General features: G+C 42.1%; 1 protein-coding gene across 1 annotated transcript; it reads left to right on the plus strand.

Moving 5' to 3' along the window:
* Positions 1-531: 531 nt before the first annotated feature.
* Positions 532-8,994, plus strand: mmp20b (matrix metallopeptidase 20b (enamelysin)). Its single transcript, XM_041870641.2, has 11 exons — positions 532-538; positions 2,633-2,709; positions 5,993-6,237; positions 6,521-6,669; positions 6,916-7,041; positions 7,174-7,335; positions 7,498-7,669; positions 7,766-7,899; positions 8,412-8,568; positions 8,688-8,791; positions 8,894-8,994. The coding sequence occupies exons 1-11, from the start codon at positions 532-534 to the stop codon at positions 8,992-8,994; spliced, it is 1,434 nt and encodes a 477-aa protein (XP_041726575.1).
* The last annotated feature ends 5,456 nt before the right edge of the window (positions 8,995-14,450 follow it).

Genomic DNA, 14,450 nt, shown 5'->3' on the forward strand with positions numbered 1-14,450 from the left:
CTGGAGAGGTGTCCAGCCCGGGTAGATAACTGCTGGTTGATTGGTGACAATGAGCTGCAGCTGGATGTAACTGAGCATGAGAGAGAATGGCCACGCCCCCTGACCTAGATCCTCTGACTGGGCTGCACAGCAGGGGGAGACAGACACACACAGGGAAAAAAGGAAAAGGAAAACAAGCGGGAACAGGACCAACAGTGCCGGACCGTAACAAACACACCACTTTTGGGTGGCATTTACCTGTATTTGGCGGAGTTAATAGATCATTATAAATAAGGGAATTATTGTTTCTTTTGAAAATAACTGACTCATCAGTAATCCATTCCATTCAAAATGTTCTTTAAAACAATCTCACAATTACAATGGAGCAGCTGAGCACACAACATAACAGTATTCTGATTTAGCATTAGGCCTTCCCATTGGAGGCAGGCACAGGGCGCAGACCGAGAGGCACCAGGGGAGGGCAGCAAAGCACTGTTGAACAATGACAACACTGACTGAGCCATGTTCTTGTTCCAGGGTGGCCCAAACAGAATGACAGGTGAGTCACATGCTTTTTTTGTGTCACAGAACATCATATGAAACATCAATCGTGATCAGGTTTTATTTGGCTTAGACATAGTGGACCAAGAACAAGTTACACAAGACATGTAACATGTGGTTTGCAGATGTCAGATGAAATCCCCAACTATAACAACAGTAAACATTGTACATCTGCAATGGATATGGTTATGAAGCTACTGAGAATGGTTTGTTAGTTAATAGTATTTTGGTAAAAGTGTTGACATTTTGTGCCAGTGGTGTAGTTTATTGTGTTGACATTTTTTGTGTTGGTGGTTAAGTGGTTAAAAGCAAGCTCCTGTGAGTCTGGGTTGTGCAATGCAAGCGGTGTGCTTAGGGCACTTGCATGGATTGTGAAACCCCTTAGTCGCAGAAAACATTCTGATTGTGAAGACATCAGAGGCACGACTGTGGGGCTTTGTTCTTTGCTCTTACACATAAACACTACACGTGCACTACAGTTTAAGGTCAATGATATGGATAGATTTCCAACCTGAGAGGACTAAACCTCGCAAGAACCAGAATTCAATACAGGCACAAAGCCCCAAGAAACCTGATCAGCTTTTTTTCCCCCTCAAAATACTGATCGGAGGAGACAAAATGTACTGGGCACAACATAATGAGTAAAACTATTATGATCTTGCCTCGCTGGCCAATTAGAAAATATCATCCCTCATTAAATATAAAAATAGATACAATTTGGAATAGAACATTTCTCATAGGGGATTTTGACTAATTTCAGATGTTTTGTTCTGAGTAAATCTGGCAATGGTTCTGTTCTGGCAAACATGACTCTGGGAAAGGAAAGACACTGCTCCTGCTTGTTTAATTACCCCCTCAGTCTACACGCTCTCTCAGGGCATTTCCTCTCTACCCCAATCTGGGGGTCCACAAATGGCTTCACACTCTCAAATGTTCCCACCAAAACGACAATTAACAACCTAATAAACTATAAACATCAGCTTTCATTACTGTAACTCTCAAAAATAAAGATAGATATATTTTAAAGTGTATGTTTCATAACTATAAAACTCATGCACTAATGCATTCTGCAGTCCTGCTACGGAGGGCAGAGAAAAATCCATGTAGCGTAGAATGAGGATGCTGCCAAGCAGTGGAATGTTGCTGATGCTATTAAACTCAGCTCAGAAGCACCCAATCCAGCCTAATTGTAGCCTGAATTTGCCATGGCACCACCAGGCCTACTGCAGGCATCCTGGCAGGTGGCCATTTTCTTTTTCGAAGGCCCAAAGCCAACCACAGTTGCAACAGTTACAATTACAGCCAGTTAGAGTTCCATTTTAGATGCTCTATTATAGAAAAGAGTTACATGGATTTGCTAAATTAGGACAACAATTAACTTTTAAATGTATTTCAGGAGACACTGGAATGCGTTGGTGGACAGCATAGCTATATTGGTTGTGTCAGTTCACATGCAATACCAAGTGAAGGTAGCTACCAGAAATGATGAAATTACAAATGTTTATAATTTGATTGTGGAAGAATATAATTATTTCCATCTATTGACAGATATATTTAGCAGATCATAGGCTAATTGTGAAAACAAATCTGTTTTGTTCACTACTGCAGCAGTTTCATCATTTCCCTGGGGTTATCTCTGGGTTAGCAACTTATTTCACTAACTGTCGACAGAAACTTGGGTCTTAGGGACTTATCCACATCACAACATCAGCACAGAGTCATGGACACAGCTTGACAGAGAATATCATCAAGATATATCCCTTTTATATCATACATATCATACAGTATGATCATATTATATAAAAATGTCAATGAAATATTACATTTTATATGATTTGTTATGCATTTAGTCTCTCCCTTTGCTCTAACTAAACCCCGCCCTAATTCCATACTGCTGTTTGAGGCTTCCATGGCTTTGGCGGAGTGAGTATGACTCATAATAACCAGTTAAAAGGCTTTCCCATTAACCAGGACTTGCTACTCTATGCAAACTAGCCCCACTTCAATCCTGTGTGGTTACTATTAGAAATGCATCTTCTGTTTTGTTGGACCTGTGTTCTGGTCTTGGTTCTGCCTGGTCCATGTTCTACAGCTCCTACATCTATTCCTGAAGAAGAGGTTACTGCACTCCTCATAGGACAGACCCAGAATGACCTGAAGCTGGCCACAGTAAGTGTATACTTGAATGAGTGAAATTACAAAATTACAGACATTTGACAGGGACTGCATGTTACATTGTTTACAGTACATAAAAATGCTAATTTTAAATAACATGTTAACGTTTTTCTGAACTACTGACTGTGGATGCGGAAAAACGTAGAGTAATCAAAAAAAGGTGCTTGCTAGCAAGTTGTGTACTTGATAGTGTATGTGATGTAAACAGAGAGGTCTACTATATCATCCACATTGATCACATTTCTACTAATACTGTATCCGTACCCATTGGATGCAGTGATCACAATATAGTGGCTATATCCCGGAAAGTAAAGGTTCCAAAAGCTAGTGTATAAGATTTTCAACTTATTGATAAACATGCACCTGTTAAGAAACTGATTGTTAGAACTGTTAAGGCTCCATGGATTGATGAGGAATTGAAAAACTGTATGGTTGAAAGAGATGGGGCAAAAGGAGTGGCTAATAAGTCTGGCTGCACATCTAACTGCCTGACTTACTGCAAATTGAGAAAAAAAAACTCCTTCTTTCATCCTATCAGATGGCTTACTTATCACAAAACCATTTGACGTTGCCAATAATTTGTATGATTACTTAATTGGCAAAGTGGGCAAACTTAGGCAGGAAATGCCAACATTGAACAGTGAGCCATCGTTTTCATAAATAAATACATAAAAATAATGCATTGTATGTTTGAATTTTGGAAAGTTAGTGTAGGAGAGGTGGAAAAGGTATTGTTATTGATCAATAATGACAAACCTCCTGGCATTGACAACTTAGATGGAAAGATACTGAGGATGGTAGCTGACTCTATAGCCAGTTTTAGCCACTCCTATCTGTCATATCTTTAATCTGAGCCTAGAGAAAAGTGTTTGTCCTCAGGCCTGGAGGAAAGCCAAAGTCATTCCGCTACCCAAGAATGGTAAAGCGGCCTTTACTAGTTCTAACAGCTGACATATCAGCTTGCTGCCTGCTCTTAGCAAACTGTTGGAAAAAATGATGTTTGACCAAATACAATGCTATTTCTCTCTAAACAAATTAAGAACAGACTTTCAGCATGCTTATAGAGAAGGGCACTCAGCATGTATTGCGCTGACACAAATGACTGATTATTGGTGGAAAGTAATGGATAATAAGAAGATTGTGGTACCTGTACTGTTAGTTTTCTGTGCAGCCTTTGATATTATTGACCATTACCTGTTGTTGAAAAAACATATGTGTTATGGCTTTTCAACCTCTGCCATATCGTGAATTCAGAGCTATTTATCTAATAGAACACAGAGTGTGTTCTTTAACGGAAGCTTCTCTAATTTTAAGCATGTAAAGTGTGGTGTTCAGCAGCTCTCTTGGCCCTCAACTCTTTTCTATTTTTACCAATGACCTGCCATTGGCATTAATCAAAGCCTGTGTCCATGTATGCTGATCATTCAACCCAATACTTGTCATCAATGACAGCTAGTGAAATCACTGCAACCCTAAACAAAGAGTTGCAGTCAGTTTTAGAATGGGTGGCCAGTAATAAACTGGTCCTGAACATCTCTAAAACTAAGAGCATTGTATTTGGTACAAATCATTCTAGACTTCAGCTGAATTTGGCAATGAATGGTGTGGCTGTTGAGCAAGTTGAGGAGACTAAATTACTTGGTGTTACCTTAGATTCTAAACTGTCATGGTCAAAACATATTGATTCAATGGTTGTAAAGATGGGTAGAGGTGTGATCGTACTCCTGAGTGGTGCAGTGGTCTAAGGCACTGCATCGCAGTGCTAACTGTGCCACTAGAGATCCTGGTTCGAAACCAGGCTCTGTCGCCGCCGGCCGCGACCGGGAGACTCATGGGCGGTGCACAATTGGCCCAGTGTCGTCCAGGGTAGGGGAGGGAATGGCCGGCAGGGATGTAGCTCAGTTGATAGGGTTGTGGGTTCGATTCCCAAGGGGGGCCAGTATAAAAAAATAAATAAAAAAAATGTATTCACTAACTGTAAGTCGCTCTGGATAAGAGCGTCTGCTAAATGACTTAAATGTAAAATAAACACCACACTCCACAAAGCAAGTCATGCAGGCTCTAGTTTGATCTTATCTTGATTATTGTCCAGTCATATGGTCAAGTGCTGCAAAGAAATACCTAGTTAAGCTGCAGCTGGCCCAGAACAGCGTGGCACGTTTTGCTCTTTGTAGTCAGAGGGCTAATATCAAAACTATGCATGCCAGTCTCTCTTGGCTAAGTGCTTCTTGTTTTTATAAGAAACAATGTGTTGGAAATTCCAAAATGCTTGCATATTGAACTTACACAGCACTGACACACACACTTACCCCATCAGACATGCTACCAGGGATCTGTTCACAGTACCCAGATCCAAAACAAATTCAAGGAAACGTATAGTATTATACAGAACCATGATTGCATTGAACTCCCTTCCATCTCATATAGCGAGAGTGAACAGAAAACCTGGTTTCAAAAAACAAATAAACCAACACCTCAGGCACAACGCCTCTCCCCCATGTGACCTACTTTTTGTGTGTATGTACTGACATGTGTAACTGATAGATACACTCACACTACATGTTAATGTTTTTAAATGTATGTAAATTGTAAAGTATTTTGTCTGTACTGTAATGTATTTTTCATTGTGTCGGACCCCAGTAAGACTAGTTGGCTAATGGGGATCCTAATAAAATCCCCCCCAAAATACTTGTAACGGCACTGTGTGAGATAATCTCTTTTATCCTTTTTTATTGTCGTGGGTGGGAGGCGGAGCTAAACACAATTACCTCAGAATGTACATGCCCTCACAATCAAGCACAGTATATATTCCAAGTTTGGCAAGGCAAGGCTACAAAAAAATCTGTTTTTAATTTAGAACGTAAACGTGATATGCACTGTGGTACCATTAAACTGCAGGATAATTGTGATTATTTCAAGGTTGCGTCTGAACAAACCCTATATTTATTTTATGGATTTGAGCAAACTATGCATTATTGCTGAACCACTGATGTAAAATTATGCTTGAACATTAATTGTTCTGCTATGCCAAGCCTCACGCAACAGTTGTGCTAGAATATCAGAACTAGAAAGAAGTTAGAATGGGGAAAATAATATGAACCCTTTGCCTCCAATTCCCTATAAAGTCTGTCCTTGGTACAGTGTTTCCACATCTCTAGTATTTCCAACAAGAAATTGTAACAAAGTGATTGAGTCATTGCTCAGTCAGCATAATATTGATTTATGATGTTACGTTATATGATAGTGAGACACTACAGAAGCTTTCATCTGTTCTCAGGAGTACCTCCGGCATTATTACAACCTGAAGAAAGAGCAACCTTTGGGTCGGATCAAGCGGTACCTGCCCTCGTTCACCTCCAAGGTGAAGGACATGCAGAGCTTCTTTGGCCTCAACACCACAGGCAGTCTGGACTCTAAGACCCTGGAGGTGATGAGGACCCCTCGCTGTGGGGTCTCTGATGTGGAGGACTACAGTCACAACAACCGAGTCAACCGCTGGAACAAGAACGTCATCACCTACAGGTAACAGTTATTCCTCTGAAATTCGATCCATGGCAACTGGAAGGCATGATATCATCAGAGGATTTGTGTATTAGCTCACAGGAGGCTGTGGCAGGTAGCCTAGTGGTTAAGAGCATTGGGCCAGCAACCTTTCAAAAGGTTGCTGGCTCAAATCCCGAGTTGACTAGATTAAAGATCTGCCAATGTGCCCTTGAGCACGGCACGTAACTATAATTGCTTCTGTAAGTCGCTCTGAATAAGAGTGTCTGCTAAATTACTAAATTGTAATTGTTTGATGTTGCAGCATTGGCAGGTATACCAGTGATTTGCCTCACAGCACGGTGGACTCTCTGATCGAGTCGGCGCTTAGCGTCTGGGCCAGGGCCAGCACTCTGACTTTTGTCAGGTCACGCACACAGAGGGCCGACATCATGGTGGAGTTTGCTACCTTTGGTGAGTAACACCTATAGTGGTCTTTCTGGGTAACACTTTATATTAAGGTATACTTTATAAAGGGTTTATATACTTTATTGACTATTTATAGATGGTTGGTTTACAGATAGTTTTGAATAAATTATAAACAGTTCACTTACTGTTTGATGCTCCTAATACTCAACTCCTAAACAAGGGAGTAGTAAAAACATCTGCTTTGACTCTGACATTTTGTTGTGTGTTTTCTCTAACCTCTGGGACATAAAGACCACGGTGATGCCTACCCGTTTGATGGGTCTAAGGGCACCTTGGCACATGCTTTTGGCCCTGGAGAGGGAATTGGAGGTGATGCCCACTTTGACGATGATGAAACTTGGACGGCAGGGTCAAAGGGTATCCATTTATATTTAACAGAATCATTTGAATGTTTTTATATTTACTGATCAGTGGTTATTTTTTCGTTTTTAAACAAGAGAGAATGACCAAATAAACTGTTTGTGCATGTTCATGTTTGTGTGATTTCAGGGTTCAACCTGTATCTAGTGGCAGCCCATGAGTTTGGTCATTCTTTAGGCTTAAGGCACTCCCAAAACCCAGAGTCACTGATGTATCCTACATACAAATCCAGTCGCAGTGCACACAACCTGCTCTCCAAAGAGGACATAGCAATAATCAACTCACTTTACGGTAAGGAGACCATTCAACAAATTACAATTCTGAATGTAAGATAAGATCATACAGTAACGGCCCATGGGCCCTTGTTAAAAGTAGTGTGCTATAGTGCATAGTGTATACATAGGGAATAGCAATTTCAGACACAGACTACATTTTTCTTTTGGTGTGCCTTAGGTCCAAAAAACAGTCAGCCATATTACTACTCCAGACATGGCTGGAATCCACTTTACAACCCCTGGTTACTGGGTTCCCACTTCCCTCTGATGATGCAGAACAAATGTTCCCCTGACCTGTCCTTTGATGCTGTCTCAACCCTGGGGGATGCCACCTTCTTTTTCAAAGACAAGTATGTCCATCCACCCTGTTGAAATGTCAGTAGTATTGATGAATGAAAAGCAAACAAATCTGTGGATTCAAACGTTGTTTTTTCCCCCTTCTGAAGGTATCTTTGGATCAAGCACAACCAGCAATATGATATAAAAGCAGGTCCTATCAACAATTTCATGCCAAAGATTGAATCCAAAATTGATGCTGCTTTCTGGGTCCCTCGGCGATCCACTGCTTACCTGATTCATGGTACAGACATCTCCTACCATATTACCCCATCATGGTTAACAGCGTGTAATGAATGTATAGGACTCATTTTCTGAAAATAAAGTGAAGACAGTTTGGAAAAGGAACCCTAGTGGCCGCCTCAGCTGACGCATCAGCTGAGATTGCACCAATTAGATGCTAGTATCAATCACGCCTACCTTATTTGGCGGTCTATTAAGCTGACCGTTTCTGCTCATACATCCTGCTGCCGCTTGCTGCTACTGCTAGTATGCGTTCGCTTCTTTTGCTCCCTCAACCACCCCAGCCTCCACCTGTTAGGTTCTGTTTTCCTGCTGGGGGATTGGTATAGTTTACCGCGCTTCAATGCTTGTAAGTAATTTTAGATATTGACGCTTTGCTTGGGCAGTGAGCTACCCTGAAGGAGCAGAGCCTATATCGCCAAGACTTGCATTATTAATTATTTAATAAATAGTTAAACATATTTCTACGTGGTGTTTCCATTCTAACTATGAGCCATCCTCTGTTTGTTCCAGAAACCATGTACTGGACAGTGAAGGGTTCCATTGTGAAAGGCAAACCTAAACCCATCAGCAACTTTGGCTTCCCACCATGGGTTCAGGAAGTAGACGCAGCGGTACACATCGTCAAAACAGGACGCACTCTGTTCTTCATTCACAACATTTACTACAGGTGAGCCTGGCATTCTGAAACATCACCAGTGTATTGTCATTAGCCTACAGTACAAAATATCATTATAGCATATTGAATATATTGCAGAGAAACTGTATTGTGGACGTTGTTTTTTTCAGTTATAATGAAAACCGAAGAGTTATGGATGCTGGATACCCACAGTACATCAGTGATGACTTCCCAGGGCTCAATACTACTATTGATGCAGCTGTCTACAAAGATGGTAAGCTACTGTTACATCACGACAACAAAGATCATGCCAGCTCAATTTGAAAATTTCATTTTGTAAAAGTCCTTCTAATTGTTCAATTTTTGTTTATCCTAGGCTTCATCTACTTCTTCGTTGGACCACAAGTGTATACATACGATTATACCCAGAAGCAAGTTGTTGGAACTGAGAAAGCAAATACCTGGCTCGGATGCTGAAGGATTTTAATTAGAAGTCACCAAAAACCTTTAATAGGAAATTAAATGTTTGTTTCAAAAATGCAATAAAGGCTATACAAAGCTGTACAAAACTGTATGCATAATTATAACATGTTGAATTTAGTCCAATGTATTAGGTTGCCTGTAAGGATAACATTCAGGAAATATTTGCAGGTTCATTAATCAAAACCGTGAGAAAGGAATGTGTTACATAATACCAACATGCCCCCAGCACATTAGACAGAAATTAGTGGGTGAGTTTATGTATAGCTCATTTCATAAACATTGCCTAGATCACATACAGTGAGGGAAAAAATAATTTGATCCCCTGCTGATTTTGTACGTTTGCCCACTGACAAAGAAATGATCAGTCTATAATTTTAATGGTAGGTTTATTTGAACAGTGAGAGACAGAATAACAACAAAAAAATCCAGAAAAACGCATGTCAAAAATGTTATAAATTGATTTGCATTTTAATGAGGGAAATAAGTATTTGACCCCCCTCTCAATTTCTGGCTCCGAGGTGTCTTTTATACAGGTAACGAGCTGAGATTAGGAGCACACTCTTAAAGGGAGTGCTCCTAATCTCAGTTTGTTACCTGTATAAAAGACACCTGTCCACAGAAGCAATCAATCAATCAGATTCCAAACTCTCCACCATGGCCAAGACCAAAGAGCTCTCCAAGGATGTCAGGGACAAGATTGTAGACCTACACAAGGCTGGAATGGGCTACAAGACCATCGCCAAGCAGCTTGGTGAGAAGGTGACAACAGTTGGTGTGATTATTCGCAAATGGAAGAAACACAAAAGGACTCAATCTCCCTCGGCCTGGGGCTCCATGCAAGATCTCACCTTGTGGAGTTGCAATGATCATGAGAACGGTGAGGAATTTGCCCAGAACTACACGGGAGGATCTTGTCAATGATCTCAAGGCAGCTGGGACCATAGTCACCAAGAAAACAATTGGTAACACACTACGCCGTGAAGGACTGAAATCCTGCAGCGACCGCAAGGTCCCCCTGCTCAAGAAAGCACATATACAGGGCCATCTGAAGTTTGCCAATGAACATCTGAATGATTCAGAGGAGAACTGGGTGAAAGTGTTGTGGTCAGATGAGACCAAAATGGAGCTCTTTGGCATCAACTCAACTCGCCGTGTTTGGAGGAGGAGGAATGCTGCCTATGACCCCAAGAACACCATCCCCACCGTCAAACATGGAGGTGGAAACATTTTGCTTTAGGGGTGTTTTTCTGCTAAGGGGACAGGACAACTTCACCGCATCAAAGGGATGATGGACAGGGCCATGTACCATCAAATCTTGGGTGAGAACCTCCTTCCCTCAGCCAGGGCATTGGAAATCGTGGATGGGTATTCCAGCATGACAATGACCCAAAACACACGGCCAAGGCAACAAAGGAGTGGCTCAAGAAGAAGCACATTAAGGTCCTGGAGTGGCCTAGCCAGTCTCCAGACCTTAATCCCATAGAAAATTAAAATGCAAATCAATTTATAACATTTTTGACATGCGTTTTGTTTCTGGATTTTTGTTGTTGTTATTCTGTCTCTCAGTGTTCAAATAAAACTACCATTAAAATTATAGACTGATCATGTCTTTGTCAGTGGACAAACGTACAAAATCAGCAGGGGATCAAATACTTTTTTCCCTCACTGTATTTCAGTTCACACATCAGCAAGTGCGGTTGAGATTATAATGAAGATGAAACCAGACCGAAAGTATCTGTGTTATTTGGAGCTGTGTGCCAATTGACACATTACGACTAAGGGAAGACAACACTGCCTATTTGACACGTGCAATTCAACAGGTCATCCAAATAACTCTAGCATAATAGAGTTAGTCCAAATAACTCCAGTCTAATCCAATTGTTTGTTTAAAAATCATGGCCAAAATAAGGCCATATGTCATTTGGACATTTTGGAAATATGAAATAGACGAGTGTAAAATGTGTAGCCTACGTGCAGGAAACAATATACTTGGTAACCAAAGTAACAAGCCCAGTATTGACAGATAGAGCCATAGGACACCCTTTTTATCCTGTTTCACACTCTTCAGACCTGTATTGAGGTAAACAATATATAGTTCAGGGCCTTGCATAGAGCAATTATTCTTACCACACACCTCATGGTAATAGCTGCAGGTAAAACTATTGCAACTGCAAGATTGAGGGCTTTGAAACCAGTTGATTCACCACAGACCTTAAGCATGCTCCTATCTATAAAGCAACGGGCTAAAATGTATAGAGCTTGTTCATTTAAAGATGGAGTGGTTGTGGATCCAAGTGCTGTGCTTTCTAGTGCTCACAGACCTGTTGTGGACTTTACCCATCTCTAAGGAACAATGGCCAAGGCCTGAGGACATGGAACTGGCTGAGGTTTGTGTTTTCATCCAATCTTTAGAAAATCTTCGGGAAAATCCTATATTCATTTTAAAAAACTGTATTGGAGTACATTGATTGTGTTTTGACTAATTGCCCATGTATTGCAGTTCTAGTTATTGTCTGTTTTTCAATGGAGTGTCACGATCGTCATTTGAAGAAACGGGCCAATGCGCAGCGTGGAATGCGAACATCTTTTATTTCTATTTCACCACACGAACAAAAACAACAAAACGATACGTGAAGTCCTTGGGTACATACACAAACCAACACGGAACAAGATACCACACCACACAAATGCCAAACGACTACCTAAGTATGGTTCCCAATCAGAGACAACAAGCAACAGCTGATTCACGTTGCCTCTGATTGAGAACCACCCCGGCCAACATAGAAACACATCAACTAGATCCTGAACATGGAAACACAAAACATAGACTCTACACACCCTGGCTCAGCCTAACAGAGTCCCCAGAGCCAGGGCGTGACATGGAGTATATTTAAGAGGTGGACTTTAGGACAACTAAAAGTTATGACTACTTTAGGTCAAGCAAAAGCTCTCGTTTTCTGGACAACTTAAAGTGACTAGTGTGGAAGCTGGCTAGTGATGGCTTCACCAACACACCTTAAGCACACACACACACTTTTGGTAATATAACATGAATCTTGACTGGGAGTGAATCTTGGTGGAATAGTACTTGTTTTACTCCGAATGAATTCTGGTTCTAAAAGGCAAAAACATACAGTATCTGTAAAGTGTCATAAATCTGTAAAATGAATAAGCATAATATTACACTATTATAACACAGCTATAAACAGGGCTATAAGCTTAGCAGCATACACATGAACCTAAAGATGAACCTCTTGTCGGAGAGAGAGAAACCAATTACTGAGACTGACAAGATAAAGATTTATGGCAATCTCTCTCTGGCCTGGGGCGAGAGCCTGCCCTGCTGAGGTCTTTTCTGATTTGCCTCAGTGCCAAAGGGTCGTAAATTACTCTGCGCATGAGCAAGCTCCAAGACCCTTCTGGGAGGGTTCTAGAAGCTCGCCCATGGCAGCGCAATAACCACTTTAATGAAGGCCACTATGAAAAGCGCTTCCCTTCTTTCTTTTCTCTCCAAAACTCTTGAGCGTGCCGTCTCTAGCCAACTCTCCTGCTATCTCTCTCAGAATGACCTTCTTGATCCAAACCAGTCAGGTTTCAAGACTGGTCATTCAACTGAGACTGCTCTTCTCTGTGTCACGGAGGCTCTCCGCACTGCTAAAGCTAACTCTCTCTCCTCTGCTCTTATCCTTCTAGACCTATCCGCTGCCTTTGATACTGTGAACCATCAGATCCTCCTCTCCACCCTCTCCGAGTTGGGCATCTCCGGCGCTGCTCACTCTTGGATTGCGTCCTACCTGACAGGTCGCTCCTACCAGGTGGCATGGCGAGAATCTGTCTCCGCACCACGTGCTCTCACCACTGGTGTCCCCCAGGGCGCAGTTCTAGGCCCTCTCCTATTCTCTCTATACACCAAGTCACTTGGCTCTGTCATATCCTCACATGGTCACTCCTATCATTGCTACGCAGACGACACACAATTCATTTTCTCCTTTCCCCCTTCTGATAACCAGGTGGCGAATCGCATCTCTGCATGTCTGGCAGACATATCAGTGTGGATGTCAGATCACCACCTCAAGCTGAACCTCGGCAAGACGAAGCTGCTCTTCCTCCCGGGGAAGGACTGCCCGCTCCATGATCTCGCCATCATGGTTGACAACTCCATTGTGTCCTCCTCCCAGAGTGCAAAGAACCTTGGCGTGACCCTGGACAACACCCTGTCATTCTCCGCTAACATCAAAGAGGTGACCCGATCCTGCAGGTTCATGCTCTACAACATTCACAGAGTACGACCCTACCTTACACAGAAAGCGGCACAGGTCCTAATCCAGGCACTTGTCATCTCCCGTCTGGATTACTGCAACTCGCTGTTGGCTGGGCTCCCTGCCTGTGCCATTAAACCCCTACAACTTATCCAGAACGCCGCAGCCCGTCTGGTGTTCGACCTTCCCAAGTTCTCTCATGTCACCCCGCTCCTCCGCACACTCCACTGGCTTCCAGTTGAGGCTTGCATCTACTACAAGACCATGGTGCTTGCCTACGGAGCTGTGAGGGGAACGGCACCTCCTTACCTTCAGGCTCTGATCAGACCCTACACCCAAATGAGGGCACTACGTTCATCCACCTCTGGCCTGCTAGCTCCCCTACCTCTACGAAAGCACAGTTCCCGCTCAGCCCAGTCAAAGCTATTTGCTGCTCTGGCACCCCAATGGTGGAACAAGCTCCCCCACGACGCCAGGACAGCGGAGTCACTGACCACCTTCCGGAGACACTTGAAACCCTACCTCTTTAAGGAATACCTGGAATAGTATAAAGTAATCCTTCTACCTCCCCCCCTCTCCCCCATAAAAAAATAAAAATAAAAGTGGTTGTCCCACTGGCTATCATAAGTTGAATGCACCAATTTGTGAGTCGCTCTGGATAAGAGTGTCTATTAAATGATGTAAATGTAATGTAAATGCAGTATCATGCGCATATGAAAACTATGTGTACCAATAAAACAAAGACACCTACACTGCCGGTCAAAAGTTTTAGAACACCTACTCATTCAAGGGTTTTTCTTTAATTTTTGCTATTTTCTACATTGTAGAATAATAGTAAAGACATCAAAACTATTAAATAACATATGGAATCATGTAGTAACCAAAAAAGTGTGAAACAAATCAAAACATATTTTATATTTGAGATTCTACAAATAGCCACCCTTTGCTTTGATGACAGCTTTGCACACTCTTGGCATTCTCTCAACCAGCTTCACCTGGAATGCTTTTCCAACAGTCTTGATGGAGTTCCTACATATGCTGTGCACTTTTCCTTCACTCTGCGGTCCGACTCATCCCAAACCATGTCAATTTGGTTGAGGTCGGGGGATTATGGAGGCCAGGTCATCTGATGCAGCACTCCATCACTCTCCTTCTTGGTAAAACAGCCCTTACACTGCCTGGAGGTGTGTT

The sequence above is a fragment of the Coregonus clupeaformis genome, chromosome 5 (assembly GCF_020615455.1).
Source record: "Coregonus clupeaformis isolate EN_2021a chromosome 5, ASM2061545v1, whole genome shotgun sequence".
In the NCBI taxonomy this organism is placed as follows: Eukaryota; Metazoa; Chordata; class Actinopteri; order Salmoniformes; family Salmonidae; genus Coregonus; species Coregonus clupeaformis.